Raw genomic sequence first — 23,145 nt, forward strand, 5'->3', positions numbered from 1 at the left:
ACTTAGCCCAGCATTCAAAAATATCCTTGGCCTGTTTCCTAAAAGTCCTTTCAACTTTGTAGTTTAAACTTCCCCTTCATGTACCCTCCCTTCCAAAAGCTAGAATTAATTATTTCTTATCTCAGCTACTTAAAATAGGCCTTTTCTTAGTCCATTTGGGTTTCTGTACCAAAATACCATAAACTGAGCCGCTTGTAAACAACCTTTATTTCTCACAGTCCTGGGGGCTGGGCCCAGGGTGGTGGTGCCAGCGGAGTCGGTATCCAGTGAGAGCCCCTGGCCCCCAGGCCCTCTCGCTGTGTCTGCACGTGGGAGAAACATGTAGCCGGGCTGTCCGGGGCCTCCTTATCAGGACCCAAGTCCCAGTCACGAGCATGGAGTCCTCCTACCAGGCCCCACCTCTAATACATCACCCTGGGAGCTAGAAAGCCAACCTGTAATAACTTGCAGAGGCTGGGGAGAGGGGTCAGGCTCCCTCGGAATCCATTCCTAGGGAATTGATAATTCTGGCTGGGAATTAATTTTTCCTTCCTCTGAAATTTCATGCACATTTACTTTTCTCTTGACATTGGTCACATCCTCCTTTGTTGGACGGACTTCTGGCATGCCGGTTGCATCTCCCCTGTGTTGTTGAAAAGTAATCTGTGCACTACCATCTCACCCACCTTCTTACCCTTTGGGGTGCCTAGCACACGGTAGACATTCCATGAGTTACATGGGTGGCTGGATGGAACTGAAGTGCAGCAGAGCCAGAGGCAGCCTTATTTCTCTTGTGCTCCAGCCACTGCTGAACAGATGCCCCGCCCACCTGCCAGGAGAGGCTACTCAGTGGTAGAGACTTGTGGCCAGAGACCTTCTGGTAGATTGATCTTATTCAGGCTCTTCTTTCAGCCTCAACTTGTGGGCCAGCACTGCAGTTGTAGACACTGCTGCTACAACTCAGCCTGGCACTGAGGTCCAGGTCCCACCAGCCATTTTGTCCAGATGGTTGAGATGCTGCACTTCCAGTGGAGGAGGGCAGTGGCCTCTGCCAGAACCTGGTGGTCACATGTGTGATTCATGATACATGAGGTGTTTGCTTCTGTGGAAGACCAGAGAGTGTGAGCTTCAGAATGGCTCTCTTCCCTTTCATGATTTCAAAGTCAGTTTTCTGTGCCAGCAGAGCTACACGTCTCTCAGATCCTGGTCTGAAAAGAACTATTTGAGGAAAAAGGAGAATGTACCTCAGGGAAGCAAAGCTGGAGCTGGGAATTTTGGGGTTTTGGTTTCTTTTGATGAAAAAACAAAAGGTCTAACCTTATGAAAAGAGCATCACCCCAGAGGGACATCTGCCAGGATTGTAGCCCAGGGTGATCCAGCCTGCAGAGGAGAGTACCCCCACCCCGAATTTTCTTCAAGACTGAGGCAGGGATGGGAAGATGCATCTGAGTCACCCAGCCCCGCACAATGGACTGGTGTGGCTGAGTGGGGAGCACAGCCCACGTCTTGCTCACACAGCTTCCCGGCCTTCCCCTCAGGTGGATCACTTGGACAAGAACGGGCAGTGTGCGCTGGTCCATGCTGCGCTGCGCGGCCACCTGGAGGTGGTCAAGTTCTTGATTCAGTGTGACTGGACCATGGCTGGCCAGCAGCAAGGGGTGTTCAAGAAGAGCCACGCCATCCAGCAGGCCCTCATCGCTGCTGCCAGCATGGGTTACACCGAGGTAAGGAAGCAGCTGACAAGGTTTGGGTGGGTTGGTTGTTTTTCTCCAAGTGTTGCATAGAAGCATTTAGGAAACCAGGAGAAAAGGGGTTGCATTGTTACAAAATTACCAGTCTAATGAATGTGAATTAGCTTTTTGGGCACTGCTCTAAGAACAGGAGATTAAACTCTGGATTCTCAAATGCCAGGTACACTAGAATTCTGGGCCTTGAATGTGAGCATTGGAAGATATCTACTCCAATTCCTCCTCTTCTTTCCACCCCCACTTGACAGGCATTGACACTAAAGCACAAAGGATCATTCGCTGACCTGTGCTCACTCAGGGAGGCAGTGGGAGTGGGGCAGACACAGCATTTGGAATCTCAGAAGGCCCAGGTTTGGGTCCCAGCTTTGCTGCTTGAACTCTGGATTTGGGTGATTTATCTCATCTCTTGGAATCTCTTGCCCATCAGTAACGTGAGGATAACGCATTCTTTTTAACAAGGCTGTTGTGATGGAAACACTATACAAGTGGTATTTTTGCTAATGTATTTATTGGTGATAATAATGTAGTGGAAACTATATGGAATTGTAGATTCTGGGGAAAGAAGAGGACTAGAGCAGGGGAGAAAGAGAAAGTAACGTGCTTATACTTTTTTTTTTTTAATTGAAGATTTATTTATACAAGCACTGGGTACAGTCAGAAGCGCGGGAGGGTGAGAGAATTCACCAGAGCCAGAGCAGGGAGCAGAGCAGGCAGAAGGACCGAAGTACACTGCTGAGGGGAGCAGTGGGCAGCAGGAGAGGTCTGCGCGCCATGTGGGACCCTCCTCCGGTGGCCGGGGAGCAGCCGGGGATCGAACTGGCGCTGCAGAAGCTGCGGGCAGCTTCGCAACCCAGCGCTCAACTGCTGCGCCACCGGGGAGGCCCGCTTACACTTATTTTAAATTCTACTGATATAAAGAACATGAAGGATGCAATTTACAAATAATAATGAAATATACAATGCTCTTGATTAATGATTTTGGTGAATTTTGCGAAGTTTGTGTCTATACCCAACCTGTGTTTGTGCCTCAGAATGTTTTGATAAATGGAGTTGAGCCCCAGCTTACTCTTTTCCCAACAATTTTCATAATAATCTGAAAAGTGATCTACAGTTAAGCTACTTCACCTCATGCAAATTATATTTATTAAGCTGGAACCTCTTTTCAACTTTGGTCCTAGAGCAAGCCCTGACTTGTAATATCTGCCAATTTCCAGGTTGTAAATGCCCTACCACAGCCGGTTTTAAGCACCCAGTGTGACATCACAGTATTAGTGCCTCATTCTGTGATCTTCCCACTCTACAGACACAGTCACTGTAAATAACTTGAAGAGAGCCTGGGTAATACTAAAATGTAGTTAAATAATCAGGAAATTATGAGATTTTATATTTTTTAGCCTTTGCTTTTAATATCACATACTTAGTTGTCATTGAATCTTTAATAAACGCCTTTGTTTAACAACTGGCTTGCAAAATTCCTGGAAATGTGGCAGCCAGCTTTCATGAGCCAGTACACGGCGGCTCGCTGCTGTGTGGGATGCTTCAGTGGCCACCACCCTGTCAACTGACCTGATCTGTCACTAAGCAAATACTGAGTAAAATTAGAGTTTTTGTTACCTCTGAGGGTTTTGTGTTGTTTTTTTTTTAACTCTTGTTACAGTGAAATTCCTGGAAACAGAGCTGTCATTTCCCTTGTTGTTAGCAGCCTCTGTACTTCTGAGAGGAAAATAGGAGATAATTGCTCTGCTCTGAAGAAATATAGGCCCTTTTCTTTCTCCATGTTTATTTACTGGTTTTTGCTTCTTGGTTTGTTTTGGCTGGTTTTTACTGAGAAGATGAGGGTTTGCTTCTTTAATGTAAATACATAGAATAGGTGATTTTTTTTTTTATGACAGACTATATGTAAGTAAATTGTGTTGAAGAGAAATTTGTAAACTCTGACAGAACAAATCCTATTTGTGGCAGCTTTGGGTTCTGACTCATCTGTGTGTGAGAGAGTCCACGGCACTGGGATCGTCCAGGGACCTTCCAAGCCTCAGTCTCAGTAGATAGTTTTCCACCTGAAGTTTCAGCTGATACAACTTCTTGTTTCAGATTGTCTCCTACCTACTTGATCTTCCAGAAAAAGATGAAGAGGAAGTGGAGCGAGCACAGATCAACAGCTTCGACAGTCTCTGGGGAGAGACAGGTACTCCTCGTGCACCTTCCTCTTCCTCGTGACTGTGTTGTGTCCATGTAGACATGTCCTCGCACCCTGATTTCTTTCTGGACCATACCACTGGGTCTGTCTTGTGGCTTTTGTGTTGGAGACCAGTTGAGTTTAAGTGAAAAGCCAATTTCCTTCTTTTGGTCCTTTGGATTCTCTATACTTTTCACACCAGAGTCTTCTTTCATATAGAACTTTCCCCTGTTTCTGTTTCCCACTATTTTTGAAACACTCAAAGTTTCCTTGCCATATGCCAAACCAGAGCAGTTACGAGTTTCCCTTTTTTTATGTGGTCCTTAAGGCAGTTAGGAGTAAACATTTTTCCCATCAAAATAACTCTTTCACCTGTGGTTGTAAACCAGGAGGTTCCATGTCTATCCACACCTCTGACTTAACCAAGTGTTACAGGGCAGAGTGGTGTCTGACCTGCGCAGCCTGATACAGCTGGACAGAGCTGCTGTCTGCGCACAGAATGAAGGTGCCACCTTCTGAGGTGCCCCCTCATGCTGTTCTTAGTGGCCTGTGGAAAAGTGATTTCTGCTTGGTACTTGCTTCACGAACAGCCATCTCTTCCATGACACCTCCACAACAGTGATTCTTGTCTTTCCCCCACGTCTAAACTGGACCATCTGGAGAAACATTAGAACCTTTTGTCTTTTTATGAACCTAGGACAAAGAAAAACCTAGAGTCTCCGCAGATGTGTCTCCCATCTGCCAGGAGAAGTTGACCAATGTTGGCCAGTTAAGGGAGAATATTTTCACTAAATAAGGTTATGTGTTTTGGATAAGGTCCAGGTGTTACTAAAAAATAAGACTTGAATTCATTTAAATTTTATAGTGACTGGTTGAATTGTGAGGTTTCTACTTACAACAGAATCTTCTGTAGGCTTCATGGTTCCTTTAATATCATGTAGAATGATCCAAACCTCAGGAATTTGCTTCTCAAACAATCCCTCACTCTGGAAGAACCAAGGGAGCAGATGCCAGGCAGCTGCAGCTTAAGAGCCCTTGACAGATGAGGAGAAAATGTGCAGCTGGAAACAGCTGCTGTGTCTGCAACACCACCTTGAGGGAGCCTGGGGACAGATGAGGGGAAGGACTGGCCAGGAGTCAGCTGTTCTGGGACACACAGTGACCTCCAGCTGCAGAAGGGGCACATTGGCATCACGCTCGGGTCAGTGCAGCCCCAGGACAGGTCTCCCCACGACAGGCCACTCAGCAGACGCCTGCAGCCCTGGGGGAGGGCAAGGACATCAGTGGCCCAGTGGTGATAATGGGAGAGATTGCAAGACTGACAGTCACGTAATGAGTCGCTAGTGCTGCACCCTTCTTGAACATTAAAAAATGTCTAAGTCTTCCACTTAGTTCACATCCTTGAACATTAAGGGTGCGAACTAAGTGAAAGACTTATTTTTATTGATATGAATTTATTAGAGTAAAACTTTATGGCCTCAGGACTTTTTTAATACTTCATTCTTTAACTCGCGACAAATTTTGTTTCATTAGTATCATATCTCAGGATTATCAACTATCAAAGCTTCATGTTAATTTGCTGGTAATCAAAATCCTATGGTAACTAACTTGATATTTATGTGAAATATTTTCATCATGATAAGCATAAAATATTATCTAGACATGTTTGAATGAAATGCATTTGTCATGTAATTTATAAATCTATGAAAAAATTTGACTTTAGAAAAATTTCTGGGAAAGAATATCTTTGCTATGTAAAAATGCCCCTAGTACAGGACAGAGTATGAGATGCTTTTCTATCTGGAGTGATGGGTTTAGTAGCCATGTTCTTTCTAACTTACAGCACATACTCGTTTAAAATTTATAGTAACCCTTTGAATTGTGGGGTTCTCTCCCATGGCAAGTCTTACATGTGTTTCCCTTGTATGGAGAAGGAAGGCCTGTGACCAGCAGGTTGCAGTCTTATATCTGCTATTCTGGACTGAACAGCATTTTCTTTACCTAAGGAAACACCACCATCATGTTTCCAACAATCTATCACTTCCTCTATCAGCTCTGACACTCCACTAACTCCAAGAAACTATGTAACCACTATTTCATATGCCACTGCAAGAAAAATCTGCTTATTAAAATGACACGATTCTTTATTACCACATCAATTGTAAGACACATCTTGATTTCAGAGACATTAAAATGTGAAGGGAAAAGGGTCCATCTTAAATCAGTGAACTCCAGCTTAGCATGTAGCGAAATACTAATTGAGGTGTTGAATTTTCTAAAAACATATCACCAGGGTACCCTGGTAGTCTTTGTCCTCCTTTTGCAGCCTCTTTATCCTTCCAGGTAGCATCTTCCTGCCACCAGCCTCAGCGCCTGGTGGAGCCTCTTCCCTCCCACAGGGTTCCACAGATTTCTTATAGAACAAGATAGAAGCAAAGCAATTAAGGTGACAGGATTGCTCACCGACTCCCACCTCTCCCTTGTCTGTTGAGCTCAGAGGACCCATATTAAAAGCTTCTAGCAACTCCAGTGAGTCTGAGCATCTCCCCAGAAAAAGCCGGAGATCACAAAATAAACAAGATACCCTAACTCATGCCCTCATTACCCTCTGCCTAAGTTATTACACTTGGCTCCTAGTTGATCTTCCCCTCTCTAGCTTACCCATTAGTGATTTATCTCCCAGATTTCAACCAAAGTGACCTTTCTGAACCACCATCTGTTCATGTAACTTTCTTTTCTTTGTTTTTTAATTGCGGTAACATTGGTTTACAACACTAATGTATGATTTGGAAGAACAGGATCACCCCCCTGAGGTGTAGTTACCACATCACCCCCACCACCAAGGTACCCAGTGTCTATTGTGCCCTCTTCCCCCTCCCCGTTTGGGCCACCTGCCTGTTCACCACCCTTCAGGACCACCTGGAGAATAAGTTCTTTAATGAAGTACGGAAAGACAGGTTGTGCTCTCCAGTTTCCGGTGAGTCCTGTCATCTCTGGTAACCACAGTATCAATAACTGTCCGTTTCCCAGCCCTGTACCTTCACTGGTGCTTACCTGTGCCCGGCACACATCCCTCGTGTCCTGTTTCTCTTGCAGCAGCTACTCAGGTTGTTGTCTCTTCCTGGAGACCTTATCAGAACCCTTTTTCCTCTCTGCCGCCCACCTAAACCTCCAGGGACTTAATCTCTGCTGTGCTTCTCACCCTGCATAGTAACATGGTTATTTGACAACTCTTACTCAACCACAGGTACCTTGAGAGCAGAGACAGAGTCTGACAAATCGTGCAATAAACGTTTAGCTAATGTTGTTCTGAATAGCGGCCATTGGTTTATGTCCCCCAAACACCTCCTTCTCGTCGGTCTTACATGACCCATCTGTGCTGAGCTCATTCAAGGTCAGAATACATCGACAAAAGAACCATTTGTTTTGCTGCATTCTCTTCAGCATCATAGTTGGCTATTTCACCAACTATGAACTGTGTAGTATCTGCCTCTTCAACTTCCTTAGCTGTTTCCCTTTGAAAACAGACCATTTATGACAGATAATCTCATCAGATGTTGACAAGCTAGGGAACAAACTCTGTTACTGGTCTTTTAGGAAGAGACAAGCTGCGGTGTTTGCTGAAGAATCAGTTTCTTGTTTTACAGAACTGGCTTTACCTTAATCTTTCAAAAAAGTTTTGTTCCTGATAAGATCCAGCCAAAGCAACTGCTTACTGTTGGATTTTGAAAAGTATAGATCTCGTTTTACATAGTTGTGTGGTTCTGAGATGAAATTAGCTGGCTGTGTTAATGACCATGTCCAACTATCAGCTGCAGATTGCTGCCAAATGACATCATAACCAAGAAAAAAGCCAAATGGAACATTCCCTGTGATATAAACAAGTCATCCAGTAGGTTGAAACAGGCCAGCAGAGCAATACAGCCCCAGGCCAGAGTGAACAGTGTAGCTTAGCTCTCAAGGTGGGCACTGGTGGTGAATCTTCAACAGTGTTCTGTGAGCTGGCACCACTGGTGAGGCTTGCTTCTGAGATGTCTCTTTTCTCCATGGCACAAAATTATTTGCCCCCAGCCACACATGGACATTTAAAAGGAGGTTCGATACAACCCTGCCTTCTAGCAGCTACTTTAAATGGCTCCCAACAAGCAACTTAGAAATTTTCCAAATCATTTATGTGTCAACAAAGATGATTTCTACAGTTCTACACAAGTGTCTAACAGGTTGGGCTCCTTTTCCCCAGCCCCACTGAGACATCATCAATCAGTAACATTATACATGTTTTAGGTGGACAGTGTGATCATTACCAGACAAGTTCTTAAGCTCCTCTTATGTTCAGACCCACATAGGGAGCTACAGTTTTGTTTTGTTTTGTTGAAACTGTTAGGAATATAAACTCGGGGGTTAGGGGAGGGAGGCAGGAGGGGCAAAAAGATAGTTCTAATTTAAAGAACAAGAAACTAATTTCCTCATCATGTAAGTAGTTGTGCCCGTCAGCACTTGTCCTCGGGGCTTGGAAATGCCCCTCACCTCAGATAGGACCAAAAATGCCCCTCACCTCAGATAGGACCTCCACCCTCCTTCGAGAAACTGGACAGAAATGCCCCTGTTAAGGGCTCCAAAATAAGACGCAAAATATACCGCAGACAGGTACATGGAGTTTGAGGGCGTTAGTATCTTCTAAAATTGCTGCTATTTTCCTTCCTAAGCCCTTTGTCTTGGGGAAGGAAAAGATTATTTGAAGGCTTATCTTAGTGGAAATTACAGGTGGTTTTGGTTTTGCATATGAGTCATTTGTGGATAAATTTGGCTAAACCCAAAGACAAAATGCCATAATTTGCACTTAAATGAAAAAAAAAAAAACTACCACTGACCATTTGATTTGAATTTCAACTGCTTCTCTGATTAGACGCTAACATTTGCAAAATGAAATATCGTCTGCCCCTGCCAAATATGCTCTTTTTCTGATTTGTCGGTGGAATAGGTGACCTTAATAAAGGAAGGATCTGTTGGCTGCCATACCAGCTCTCTCATCAGACTGGAAAAACAAATTCTCTGTCCTCTTTTTCTTTAAAAGCCTAACTTCTGTCATTTTCTAATAATGTTTCCATCCTCTGTACCCATATCCATTCCTTAGATACTAAAGTTATGCATGTGAGATCCTGTGGTTAAATGCATATTTGTTCAAATATGGGCTTAGAATTGCCACTATTGGAAAGGGACTTGGAGGGTGAAACTGGGGCTCACAGAAATCCCCACGGTCCAGAGATGGCAAGCAGGAGAGCAGCAACACAGAAAGAAGAATATCCAGGCTCCTTCTCCTGTGATCCTTTTCTTCACTGTGATGATATTTTAATCTGTGGCTCCATTATTTTATATTCAGAAGAAAAGAGCCTTTTTCATACCTCTTCTGATGTTCATGTATAAATGGTTGCAAATGTGTTATTAATTTCTGTCTCAACTAATCAAGAAAAGGACAGGAAGGAAAAAAGAAAACTGGCCCCAGGATCTTCGAATGAGTTCCTGACTTTGTTTCTCTGGCCCTGAGGACCCAGTAGTAGAGGTTGGCCAGATGCGGCTCCAAGATAATTCTATAAAGGACCTCGCTTTGCAGAGACCTTTCCTCTACGATCCTCGCTCACATAGGCCAACAGCAAGTGTGTCGCTAGAAAGAGGCACCTAAATAGGTAGATGAGGGCAAAGAAGGAATGTCTAGGTGAAAAAAATCAAATCCAAGTCAAATCTTTGACTTTGATCAAAGTGATTTTGCAGCAAATTTACAATTGTAATTGTCTCCATATATTGTAAGCTCCTCCCCTTTTTATTGTGTATTTGCCACTAGTTTACATAACTGTGCAATCTGGAATATACACTACACACCTGCATGTGTTCATGCCTCACTCACCTTCCACCAAAGTTCCAGTGCCACAACCCCGCTCCCCATCCCACCCCCCATCCCTCTGGTAACCAGTACATTGTTCAGAGTCTAAGAATTAGGTTGTTGTTTTGCCAGTTTGTTCTCTTTGGTTATTTCTCTTCTGCAAATGAGTGAGATTATCTTGTAAGCCTGTTGAAATGTGATTTTTTTCATTACTGTTACTTTAAAATTTCCTTCATGGAAAAAGTAGAAAAAAGCATTATCCTTGGAGGTAAAGTAGCAGTTACACCAGCCAGAGTCACGCTGCCCCACACAGGACGCGGGGCTGGCGAGGGCAAGGCCCGCCCGTCCTCAGTCTCTGTTCTGTTCTCTGCCCACAGCGCTGACAGCCGCAGCCGGGAGGGGCAAGCTGGAGGTGTGCCGGCTGCTCCTGGAACAGGGCGCCGCGGTGGCCCAGCCAAACCGCCGGGGGGCAGTGCCCCTGTTCAGCACCGTTCGCCAGGGCCACTGGCAGGTAAGCAGGGCAGCTGCTTGTAATCCTCCGGGCAGGGGTGATTTTCTAGGTGGGAATCCGAGCTGCAAAGAGCGGGAAAAACCACAGTTTAGGTTACCTTACCCAGCAGTCATCGAGTTTGAGGACTTAGGCCCCATTTATTAAAATTCAGGTTAACTGAGAATGCCAAAATATAATATTCAAAATCATCATTATGGTCTAGATTGTATAGAGGACTCACCACTTTGCCCTGCTCATGGAGTGACCTTAGTCTTCCATGTCACAGGATTCTCTGGAAGGCTCATGTCATAGCAGACTCCTGCTAATCACTTATTCGCAATCACTTATTTTGTCAAAAGGAAGTGTGGTGTATGTAAATTCAGCTGTGTGATCTTTCTAGATGTTTGGATTCTGGATAAATACTCATTTTTATATATTTAGAAGGGAAAAGAAAACTTATTGGTAGTAATCTTTGAATGTATTTGAGTAGAAAGTAAGGCCCTAGAAGCCAGAGAATGCTTAGGAGCTAGAAGTGCTTTGTTGTCTTCTGTTCAGTCATAAATATTTCCTGCGGGCAGGTTTGCAACCATAGAGGTGAGTAAAACAGCAGCGACACAGAGTGACTTGTGCTGGAGCTCCCATTATGGGATTGGCTAGTCTGCTCTGGCTTTGTTATTAGTATGGTTATTATTATTATTACTATTTTCTACTTAGTGGCTGAGTCAGAAATTAAGATTTGAAACCATCCCATTTGGCTCAGAGATAGGTCCGATGGTGGTAGGGCTACGAGGACCCCAAAGGTGTTCTTGCAGTAGAAAGTTCCATACAGAGGTGACTTACCTGCAGACTCACTGGCCCGTTTCTCTACTTGCAGATTGTTGATCTCTTACTCACCCACGGTGCTGACGTCAACATGGCAGACAAGCAGGGCCGCACACCCCTGATGATGGCTGCTTCTGAAGGCCACCTGGGAACTGTGGACTTTCTACTTGCACAAGGTCAGTCCTGGGACGCCAGAGCTGGCAGCTCAGTGCCCATAATGACTCAGGGGACTCAGGATGGCGTCCAAGGGTGTTGAGAACCAATGTTGTCAATCCAGTTGGTTAGAAAGTAAAAGACCATCTCCTCTCAGGAGTTAGACCCTTCTAACTCTTGACATTCTCTCCTCCCTCCCCTGTGGCTTGAGGGGTTTTAGGTAAACCTCACTTCAACTCAGTAATCTGCAAACTTGGGTTTTTCTAACATACACTCAATAAATGTTTATCTTCCAGGGATTGTATTGACGTTAGCTTGATCAATTCTTTTGTCAACCTGCACAACTAGTATTTTTCTTGTATACAGAGGAGGTCAACAGAGGTTAAGATAATCGCTGACAATAGGACCCTATTTGAGGAATCAGGATATTGTTATACTGCTGTTGTAATAAATTCCTTTTGACATTTACCAACATCCATGTATTTCTGATGAATGGGAAATAAGTAAAAGGAAATTGTGGTCACACCACCATGGAAAGCATTTCAGGCTCCTTTTCGTGGCTCTGACTTCAGTCACCTGTGCAAAACAATAGCTCATGAGACAGTGAAGCTCAGTGGCAGAAAAGCTTGTCACTGCGACTCCACAGCGCCACCCAGTGGGGCCCGAGCCTTGACATGAAGTGGAAGAGCTGCGCTAGGGACTCCGTCCTAGGTACCCTCCACTGTTGGTAAACTGGCCCTGAGCATGTATAATTATACCCCCAAGCGCATGCACTTTAAGAAAACCAGCCTACTGAAGAGTCAGGTTGGAGCAACCGCGGGTATTTGAGTCAGTCAAGGTTTCTTCTAAGCTTTTGAACAACAACTCAGAGACTTTACTAGATCTTTAGGTGCAAGAACCTCCCTCTTCCAGAGATTTGTTCCCACCACCACAGACTCAGGTCAGAGCTGCCCTCCCACGGTGCAGGGAGGGTCTTGCTTCCCCACTGCCGGCCACCGAACTACTCTGGTTTCAGGGTGACTGTCCTCACTTCTGCTGAGGGGATGCTGGAGGGGGTGGGGGACTCACCTAGATTGTCAAGGTAAGATGTGATGAGGATAAGTTTGATCCCAGAGCGATCAAAACCTACCGGATGCAGCAGGGCCTCTCAGCCCCATAACCTTCCAATAGCAGCACGGTATCGGCCTCATGCCCTGGACAGTTGCCAGCCATGGATTCTGAGTCTCGTCCTCCCACACCCCTGCAGACGTTCTGGGCTTTGTCCTGTTTCTTTTTTCACGTGTAAATCAGAAATTTTCAATAAATCAACAAATTTTACAAACACTTAGCCTGCGTTATTTGCAGAACACTATGCTAGGAACTGAGTGATTTTTTATGGACCCTCAAAGGGTCCATAACGTGGCAAGGAGGGGATGAAACAAGTTAACTACCTTAAAAAGCAGAGGCTCCTCAGTGCTGTGATAAAGGTGTTGAATTAGATTAGGACAGACTTTGGAATTTGAATAGGAAAATGTTCTATATTTAGGGAGGGGAGGAAATGTAAATGAAAGGCCAAGAGAAGGAACAGTACAGAACAGGATTGGGGGCAGGATTGGGGGCGTATGTGAGTTCAGTGAAGAACATGAGGACTACTGGGAAATAAAATTGAAATGTATGTGGAAATAATTTTTAAAGGAACAGATTAAAAGAGTTTGGACTTAATTCTAAAGGCAGTGGGGAGCTTTCAAGCTTTTTAAGAGGGGCATTGATGCCAGAATTGTGCTTTGAAAAAAATCTCTCTGTCAGGAGTGTGAGTGGTAGATTTGATGAAGGAATTATAATGGGCCAGGGGAGCAATTAGGGAGCCATTGTCATAGAGGAGAGGAGAGGTAATGAGCCCTAATCCAGGTGCCCTCGCTGTTAGAGTAGAACAGAGGGCCAGGTGCAAAGAATACATTTTGGATATAAAGATTGATTAGATGTGGAAAATAAGCGTAGATGAGTTAACGATAACTCCAGAGTTTCAAGATGGATGTTTGGGAAAACCATTAACTGCAAGGGGAAGAAAAAAGGAAGATTAAAAATTGAAATTTGGAAGTATTGAGCATATGGGCTTGTTGCATTATGGATCATTAATTTCTTAAATTCCAGCATTCTTTATCTTTGGAATATCAGTTTCTCTGTAATATACATCCAGAACCTTCTTTTCCTGCTTGTTCTACCACTGGAGGCTTTGTCTGGGGATTTTATGGATGTTGCATCAGAGAAAATTCTTGGATTCTATCTCATATCTAAGTTCCTTCCATGTTAGAGTTGGTGTTTTAATTATAAGCTATACAATTACGGAGACACCCTGTATATAAACAGCTGTCTGTGAAAAATTAACCCAGTACGTAAATAAAGGATTCTTATCAGTTAGAGACACCGTACTTTCTTCCTGCCCCTCATCCTACTATGAGAAACCGCAGTCCAGTCATCTGACCTCCAGGATACAAAGGTATCACCTCTGATGGTGGGTCAGGTAACAGCTGAGAAGCCCCTGAGCTGTGCGTGAATTGCCTGTAGCATGTCCTCGCCTCCGAGGCGAGCTGGGAAGTATTCTGTGTGCAGTGAACTGATCTCTCATGTAGTTACTAAGTATGACCTGCCAGCTCTGTGGAAAGAATTGTCTCAGAACCAGCTCTTTAGAACCAGCAAGGAAGTGACGGGCTCTAAACATCCAAGAACCAAGTGTATTTTGAATTTGACTAATTACAAATCAGTGTGTCAAGTGTGCTTATTCTCACAGATGAAAATAAAAACGTTGAAGGGAAGCAGATGCAGAGCGTAAAGGGAGTAAGAGACAGGGATCGAGGCTCCTGAAGGCTGGCCAGTGGACCAGACTCCAAGTTTCTTTGGGACCTGGGCCCAGTCTCTCCCATGAGTCCATTCCCCCACTTTCTGGGGTGGGAGAAGGTGACCTGGCACCATCAGCTATGATAAACATGTACCAGGTGCCTGCTTTAGGAGAATCTGTCACAGAGTTTATACTATTGTAAGTAGAGGACTTTCACTGAGTTCAGAAAGCATTCATTGAGAATTTATTACCTGTAAGTAACATACATTAAAAAAATAACAACATATAAGGTGACATGTCAAGCAGATTCAAGATGAGGTAACAGTGAACTGGAGAAGCTTCTTGGAGGCAGGGGCTGTGGGAAGGTTCCTGCAGGCGGAGTAGAAGTAATAAAACATGAACTAACACGAGCAGACGTGGGCTGCAGGAGGCTGTGGGAGATTGGAGGCCGTGAGAACTTCCATTCGGCCAGTAGAGGATTCTCATAGGGGAGTAAAGAAACAGAAGTGTGGATAGTCAGCCCGGGGACAGGCTGCAGGGCACCTCGGATACTCAGTGGAACAACCGGGTTCTCTTCTGCTAATAGCCTATAGGATCCATTTTTTTTAAAGTTTAGTAGAGAGATGCCTCAGATACTACAGGCAGCTGCTGGACTTGGGCAGAGCGTCCACCTTAAATACCAGTTCATACTCCTGCTGTTGTCGGGGCACAGGGGACATCCCCCCACCCCTCCGGGTTCTTCTGAGGTGGGGCCCACAAACAAATGAACACCAGACAGATCAGTAGGAGAAACAGGGCGTATTTAACACACACATGGAGATTCACACCAATGTAAATTCTAAAGTCAATGCGTCCCATCCAGGGGTTTATGTCCTGAGCTGAGGGGCTGGGGTAGCAAGGAGGGGGGCGGGGAAGGGGCCGTGTGTGACAGGGAGAGGGCGACTGCACAGGACAGACCTGGCCTCTGGGTATTTGCCCGGCCTATCTCCCTTACAAAAGTTGCTTCTGAAAACACTCCACATCATGGGCCTCCCCGGTGGCGCAGCGGTTGAGCGCTGGGTTGCGAAGCTGCCCGCAGCCTCTGCAGCGCTGGTTTGATCCCCGGCTGCTCCCCGGCCACTGGAGGAGGGTCCCACATGGCGCGCAGGCCTCTCCTGCTGCCCGCTGCTCCCCTCAGCAGTGTACTTCAGTCCTTCTGCCTGCTCTGCTCCCTGCTCTGGCTCTGGTGAATTCTCTCACCCTCCCGCGCTTCTGACTGTGCCCCGTGCTTGTATAAATAAATAAATAAATCTTTAAAAAAAAAAAAAAAAGAAAACACTCCACATCTACAGAGTCTCTACTGGCCTCGTGCCACATGCCCATGCACATATCGGGAAAGGCCTACTCGGGGCAGCTTGGGGACAGCCTTTGGGGAGGCTGAACCCACACTGTGAATTCTGTTTTCTCAGCTCTGTGTTATTTTTGCTCTTGTAGGCGCCTCCATTGCTCTCATGGACAAGGAAGGATTGACAGCCCTCAGCTGGGCCTGTTTAAAGGGTCATCTGTCCGTCGTACGTTCTCTGGTGGATAACGGAGCTGCCACAGACCATGCTGACAAGAATGGCCGTACCCCACTCGATCTGGCCGCTTTCTACGGCGATGCTGAGGTGGTAAGTGCCTGTCAAGGGGCGGGGAGGGGCGCCGTCCATCATGCGATCTGGAGTTGAGGGTGGAGCAGTGTCTTGGTGAGTCCTGACACAGCTCTTAGGTCTGTACTTGCTAGAGGGCAGAAATACTCAAAACACCATTGAAGACCAAGAATGTGGATTTGACCCAAAATGCCATGGCTGCCCAGCCTGGTGCTGAGCCGCGCCCTCGTGTTAACTGCTGTGCTTGTTCCACGTCGTAGGTCCAATTCCTGGTGGATCACGGGGCCATGATCGAGCACGTGGACTACAGCGGGATGCGCCCCTTGGACCGGGCGGTGGGGTGCCGGAACACCTCTGTTGTTGTCACCCTTCTGAAGAAAGGCGCCAAGATAGGTAGGAGAAAGGAAGACGGTGCTGGCCATCTGTGCCCAGGGGCCAGGCTGGCCCAGTGGTCTGGTTGCCCTGGGAGTTTGGTGTGAGTGTATATAGTTTCCCCTCCGCCCTGGCCCAGTTACACTCCAAGTGAACAGAAAGGCTCTTGGCCCAGAGAAAACACCCTCTGGGCCACGTCTACTCGCCCTGTGTCCAGAATCACAGTTACCTGCCAGGCCCTGTAGCCTCAGCCAGGAGGCAGCTCTGAGCCAGGCACCTCTGGGTGCCAAGGCCTCCACGAAGCCCGCCCGGCGAGCACCCGGATCCCTGCGCTGCCCAAGCCTTCGCTTCCCTTGCTCTGTGTGCGCTTTGGGCTCCCAGGCCCTGCTGCTGCCGTCCCATCGCTCCCCCATCCCACAGACCCGTAGACAAGGGTTGGCTGATGTGCTGGCTTTTCTGCTGCCTGCCTCTCACTGCTGCTTTTTCCTTCTTTTTTTTTTTTTTTTTCACCTTCATCCATTTTTTTTTCCTCTCCTACAACTTTTTGTTTTCTCCTTTCTTTGAAGGTTGTCAGACGTTACCGAGTCGCCCACGAGGTATATTTCACCGCTGTCAGCATCAGGCGCGGCCTGATGGCTTGGTCAGCTTTGCCTTCTCCTCTTTGATTTAGCCTGCATGAGTTCCCTACACCTCTAATCTTTTAATTTACTTCACCTTAAAAGAAGATTTTTTTTAATAACTGTTGTAGAGAATAACTTGAACTTTTGATAACTAACCCTGGAAAGCTTAGTTGGTGAATAATTCAGCCATCTGTAAACTAATCAGTTTAACCTTCTCTCTCCGTTTGTGGGTAAAGTATCCTCAGTGACGTTGGCTTGTTTCATGTGTTTGACATTCAGACTGTACTCCTGGTTTGGAGTAGACCCCAGGAGCCCTGTTGGACACCCCATGCTGAGGGAGCCCTTACAGTTCGTAATGGTCCCCCTTCTGCAAAGCGCATACTTCAAAATTGAGACACTAAACAGCCGGGGGATTTCAGTCCCAGACTCTAAAATAAATTGCCCTTTTTGGATTTTTTCCAGTCTGTGGTGACATTGAATATAAATCCTTTCCTCTCAATTTCCTTATTTAAAATAACTCTGCTGCCCTCGTGTGGTGCGGACTCTGACAGGTCAGATATTCTTATTTTAAGGTGAATACAAATCCAACGCAGCTTCTTGGCGGTGGGAGTCCCTAAGAGACTCCCAGGTCTAAAAGATGAGGAAATTGTCGTGGAGCAAGTTGTTCTCTCAGCAGAAATTCCCCCAGGATGTTTTTTTCACCTAGCTTCCTACCACCCTTACATTGTATGAGTTTTTTACCCATCATGCATCCTGTACACTGCAGGTCCAGCCACATGGGCGATGGCCACCTCCAAGCCAGACATCATGATCATCCTGTTGAGCAAGCTGATGGAAGAGGGGGACATGTTTTATAAGGTGAGGGGAGGGAGGAACAGAGTTTCCTCAAAACAGCCGCTGCTGACGTTTCTGCTTGTAGAATCTACCAGTATTGACAGGTCTCATCCTTGGCTCTCGAGACAAAGGGAGAACACCATCTCTCAGTGGGGGGCTCCAAGGTTGGGGATCCTGGGTCTTTGCCTTCCTTACACGAGAACAAGAACATGCCTCATGAGGCTGATGGGCCCAAAGAGCCAGCTCCACCCCATCACTCATAGGCAATTACCTAGATTCTGAGTGGATCTGCTGAGCGGGACCTAGAAACTCATGGGACGAGAAAGGGTAAAATCATGCCGTGCAGATGTTTCCAGCCGTGGGGACGAGGCATCGAGCTAGCGCTTGTGGTCAGATATGCATGGATGTAAAGGCCTATAGTAATAATAGCTTATCAGCATCCCTGAGGAGGGTGAGGAGACCGAGACAGAGAGCAGTTAGAGATTTACCTGAAGTTCCTCACTAAATGACAACAAAAAAGGGTGGGATTTCTTTGTAGTCACAGTTCAAGTTGAAGGCTCCTTACCTAACACTAACTCCCCTGACATGCAGGCTGTCCTCCAAGAACAGTCCATTTCAGCATTACCCCATATGTTAAGATTTGCTGAGTCTTCTCTTAAAGGCCAGTACAAATCCAGCCAAGCGGGCATCACCAAGACGTCCCCAAGCCCAAAGATGAGGAAATGACTGCAGTACACATTGTTCCCCCCAGGGTCAGGGGTGGGCAGGTGGTGTTACCTGTACCCTTTGGGTGAGAGTCATGGGTGAGGTCTCTAAGGACCTTGAGAGCTGAGCCAACCATGAAGTAACCCAGCTTACGGTTGGCGCAAGACATTGCTGTCAAGAGTCTGAGGCCTGCTGTACCCTAACAGCGGTGTCTGAGACAAGGAGACCTGCCTCCTAATGAGAACGGGCAGAGTTACACTGTTCCCACCAGGATTCTGCCTTGGCAGACTGTATCTCTCTCCTTAGTAAAAGATGCTAAGGGGAAAATAAAAGATGGGGTCTGTGGTGGAGCTGCAGCTCACCATAAGGAATAGCGTGGGCAGAGGTCAGCCGAAGACGGGGCTAGAGCTCCTGCGTCTTGCTGGCCTCAGCCTTTAGATTTCCAGACACAAAATGTAAGAAAAGTTTATGTTTCCTGTAACCAGGCCCCTGGATTGCTCATAGATGAACTTCATCTTGGAAGTTCCCTCCTGCATAATCAGATGGAACCACAAATTCTAAACTTCATGCCTGTATTACCACTCTCTCCTTATGGCTTTTCCAAAAATGGGGAGAAGACAGATTGCTATTATTTTATGCCATGAGATTAGGGGAGCAACAGGTAGACTGTTTTAGCTCCCACATCCTCTGAGGAAGACAATGGCCTAGAGGACTGGCAAGGTGGAACGTCAAACACGAAAAGACTTTTCCAGATGAAAAGAAGGAAACTAATAACTTTGGAGTGCTTGGAACGAGGCAATGATAGGGGTCCCTTGGAGATCAGGTCAAGGAAAAGTTCCTTTGACATGAGCAGAGTCGGTTCCTCAGGGATTCCCTTGGGAAGCTGGGCCCAGGCCTTTTGATGGGCTTTGTGTCTCCAGCTTGTGGCTTCAGTGTCATTTTAACCTTGCCCTTTGCCGGGTCAGTTTCCTGTAGCATATGCTGGGCCCTATCGCTGTCACTGCCTAGGCCACACCTGATCCCGAGGCTGGTATTGGGGAGCTGACCCTTCCTAGGAGTTGCTGAGAGGAGGTGGAAGGGGGTGGGGGCCAGACTTGCTCAGCAGACCAACCGTGTGTTTCGCCGTCTTGTACCCCCATTAGAAAGGGAAAGTGAAGGAGGCTGCCCAGCGGTACCAGTACGCTCTGAAGAAGTTCCCTAGAGAAGGGTTTGGTGAGGACTTGAAAACCTTCCGGGAACTAAAGGTGTCTCTCCTCCTCAACCTCTCTCGATGTCGCAGGAAAATGAACGTAAGTCCTTCTCACCCCATCTTCTCTCTGCAGTCCTGGAAGGTCACATCCACGCCACTCACTGGCTCTTCCCAGGCCTCCAAAATTATTCTCTGCCCCATTTTGGAACTTGGTTGTCCTTCACAGAGCACTGACATTTGCAATTTGAAAGAAATCAAGTCTGAGTACAATCTGTATTTTAAACCATAAAAAAATCGAATGCCATGGGCACTCTGTAGCGTTCCGGGTTTTCATAATTCCCACTGAAATGCCAGCATCTCCCCAGCCCGCATCTCTGGGGAGATGTGAGGACAGTGGTCCCTGGAATAGGAGCTGCAATTGCATGTGGATTTTAGTCATTCCCTTCCTTTCTAGCAGACCCCCTAGTTATTTAAGGAAGGACTAGAAAGAGAGGTCAGGATCATGGACTTCAAGGAATAATTTCTAAGGCTGATCTTGAACATTTCCCTTCTTCTTCATCTTTTTATTCCGCCATGCCATGTCCCTTCTTGTAGCAGAGGGAATCTTTGAATCCTTCCTGCTTCTTTATTATTTCCCAAGCAGTCCTTAGTCCTTCTTGCCTGCCTTGCAGATGCCACTGCTCCCTTGACACGCAGACCCTCCTGGGCCTGGAACCCCCCAAAAAGCTAAGTATATGTCAGGAGTCTGCTATTCACCAACCTGAGGTCTCTCAGCCCCTCGGAGATAGAAATCACTCAAGCCAGGCAGGAATGCTGCCTGGCAGAGCACTCAGCTATGCAGACACAAGACCCGCCTTGCTGGCAGCGCCCTGCCCTCCATCCAGGAAGGTTGTTTGTGTGTCTAGCCTTCCTGTCATCCATCTAAATCCTGGCAGTGGGAAGAGCCCTGTCTCAGGGAACACAGTCACGGCCCCATGAGACAGGGGTGCCATGGTGTCAAGGAGACGTAGTAGATATCCCCAGGAAGGGGAGGGTGCCTCAGGGAAACAGTGAGGGTCTTATGTGAAACAGAAGCAGTAATACCAAGGGCCTCTTCCAGCCCAGTCGGTGAGAATGAAACAGCTCAGAAGCTGCTGGCAACCTGCGGAGCTCTGATCTTCCCAGAAATAATGAGTGTCCCAAAAGAAAGCTTAAGGGTAAAGTTGGAAAGAGCAGAATAGAAGATGATCCCTGTAAGGTGCAGCACTGTCTAGCCCCATACGGTTCAGAAACAATTAATAGGCCCTCACCTGCCATGGCTAACACTAAACCTGCAGGCCCATCTTCTTTGGTAGAAAATCACCTGTTAACTTTTACTTTTTAAATGACTGCCTGTACCCAGAGCCTTTGTCCTGCCCAAGGCCTGGTTTTCTGCCTTAGGAATCACAAGTGTCTGCAGAAGCTACTGTGCTGTGGCTTTGACATTAAAGAGGGGAGAGACCTGTCCTTTACTCACACAGTACGGAGGGCATCTTCCAGCTGCGGCTTTGTTCCATGGGTCTCGGCTCCTTGGCTCCTCAGAGCAAGGGTAGATGAGGCCGTGATCCTCGGAGCCTCCAGGATCAAGAGATGAGGCACAGCACAGACCCCAGGCACAGCCGGGCCTCTCCTGCTTTACTTTGATGCATTTCCTAAGTAAGGAGCCAGTCAAAAGAAGGAACAGGCCAGAGAAGCCTCTGAAATAGAAAGGAAACTACCATTTATTGAGCACCTACTGTGTGCAGGCACTGTGTATGGGGCTTTCAAATGCCCATCATGCTTGATCCTACCTGTGAGGTAGGTATGGATGAGGAACGGACCCCACACCCTGGGGGATTACAAAGCAGACCAGGGAACTGAACCCGCATCTGTGTGACACACCCACTCCAGCCAGTCCCCGGTAACCAAGGAACAGGAGTAGGGTGAGGGGCCACGTGAGGTGTGGGTGTGTGCGCCTCACATGCGGGTATAACCAGGTATAGGCTTCCAGCTTCGGGAGCCTCACGGGGTGGACTTGTATCTTCTGGGCTAGAAAGGACTTTGTTGGAAGGGCGGCGAGAGTGCAGATGTGAAGTGCTTCCATACTTAAGGACAGACAGGTTCCTGCGAGCAGCTGCAGGGCTGCACAGGAGCAGGGCAGAGTGACTGAGTCTGGGCTGCGTGGCCAGTGCCTGCCAGGCACATCGAGAATCCAGGTGTCCCACCCACAAATGTCAAAGAAATTGCGTGCAATCTGTTTTATTCCCAAGTTGTCTATTTCCCTGTCTCTGCAATGACTCACTTGCACACCTATTGTGATGGCAGGACTTTGGAATGGCGGAGGAATTCGCTACTAAGGCCCTGGAGCTGAAACCGAAATCTTACGAAGCTTACTATGCGAGAGCAAGGGCAAAGCGCAGCAGCAGGTGAGGAGAGAGAGAGAGGGTGAAAGCAAGAGGCTCCCTTCTGGAAATCTGGCCGAGGCGGTAAGGCCGCCCTGGCACCTGTGTCCAGGCATGTCTGTCCCTGAGGACGCTTGGGGCCTTGGGGTGCACCTCAGGGCCGTCCCATAGCACAGCCCCTGCCCATGGTGCCTCATCTTGCGGGCTGTGGAGAAAAATGCCTTTTCCTTGGAGAGTGGCCCCAAGAAGCCTCTGCCGCATCTCAGTCACTTGGTGACCCCCAAAGCCTATAATAGTGCAGCGAGACATCAGTGACTTAACAAGGGGTCACTCAAGAAAACATCCTCTAACCCTTTAAGTGGGAAAGTAAGGTGGGTCACTCATCACAGGCTCCTCTTTCTTTTCCTGTGGCATTTGGGGATCCCCTGGATTATTTGGTCTTCCTTCTGGGGCTCTGCTCAAGTCTGGTGGCATCACACCTCCTTCTCCCCTGCACCCCCACCCCCACTACACCACACACTCCTGGACAGTCAGCGGCTCTGCTGCGAGGGGTGAGAGGACCCAAGGAAACCTGCGTCCTTCGTCCCTCACAGTGGTTTAGCAGTGGGCAGGAAAGGCTCCAGAAAGACCTAGAACCAGTCGTCAGTGATCTTGGGATGACCTGTCGCCATCAGTGCCTCCTGCCCAGCGCCCCACCCACTCCCAAACTCTGCTACTTCGGGCTCCCTGCTGTGACCTGGGCGAGCGGTCCTGAAAGTCAAGCCCACGTCCAGCCTGGTGGCGACCGCGACAGCAGTGCCAGTCTTAACACGCTGGGGGAGCAAAGTTCCTGCAGCTTCACCGTCGCATTCTCTTCCCCCTGCGTCATTCCTTCCCCACAGGCCCATCACCCTCTTTCCAGGCAGTATTAATAGAAAGGGGGTGTCTGGCAGTTCTTGTCCCCCCTTGTCAGGTATAGTCAGAGTTGCCTCGTCAGCAAGCCTAACGCCCACCCAGCTCTGTAGCCAGGGAGGAGCAGCAGCGCCGAGGGGCGAGGGGCAGAAAGCGCAGCGGCCAGGGTTCCCGCCTAGGGTGGAACAGGCTTGAAATCTGGAGCCAAAAAATCGAGAGCATAAAAAAATTCTGAATCAGCAAGATTTTAAAAGATTGTAGTTACCGTTTTATTCCTAAGCTAATTGACAGTGACCCTGTAAATGACAACCCCACCCACCCCTCGCACAGCCTGGTACGGCCTGGTGTGCCTTTGGTCACTCAGAATCTTCCTGAAGGGCCAGCGGGACTGACACAGTGGGAGCGTTTCTCCACTAATCCCAGAGAGGCCAGAAGGAAGATGGAGG

General features: G+C 47.3%; 1 protein-coding gene across 3 annotated transcripts in view; it reads left to right on the forward strand.

Moving 5' to 3' along the window:
• Positions 1 to 23,145, forward strand: part of TANC2 (tetratricopeptide repeat, ankyrin repeat and coiled-coil containing 2) — a gene marked incomplete at both ends in the record, with an annotated part of 263,116 nt that overhangs the window by 237,813 nt on the left and 2,158 nt on the right. For 2 of the 3 annotated variants that reach the window (XM_084238894.1, XM_084238895.1), the window contains 10 exons: positions 1,518 to 1,703; positions 3,819 to 3,912; positions 10,159 to 10,292; positions 11,146 to 11,269; positions 15,535 to 15,710; positions 15,950 to 16,082; positions 16,628 to 16,657; positions 17,448 to 17,539; positions 19,363 to 19,509; positions 21,732 to 21,832. In XM_084238894.1, the coding sequence (XP_084095020.1) occupies positions 1,518 to 1,703; positions 3,819 to 3,912; positions 10,159 to 10,292; positions 11,146 to 11,269; positions 15,535 to 15,710; positions 15,950 to 16,082; positions 16,628 to 16,657; positions 17,448 to 17,539; positions 19,363 to 19,509; positions 21,732 to 21,832 (1,217 nt within the window). The remainder of the gene's footprint in view (positions 1 to 1,517; positions 1,704 to 3,818; positions 3,913 to 10,158; positions 10,293 to 11,145; positions 11,270 to 15,534; positions 15,711 to 15,949; positions 16,083 to 16,627; positions 16,658 to 17,447; positions 17,540 to 19,362; positions 19,510 to 21,731; positions 21,833 to 23,145) is intronic. The other variant, XM_084238896.1, reaches the window with a different exon arrangement.

This window comes from Talpa europaea, assembly GCF_964194135.1.
Source record: "Talpa europaea genome assembly, chromosome: 7".
NCBI lineage: Eukaryota > Metazoa > Chordata > Mammalia > Eulipotyphla > Talpidae > Talpa > Talpa europaea.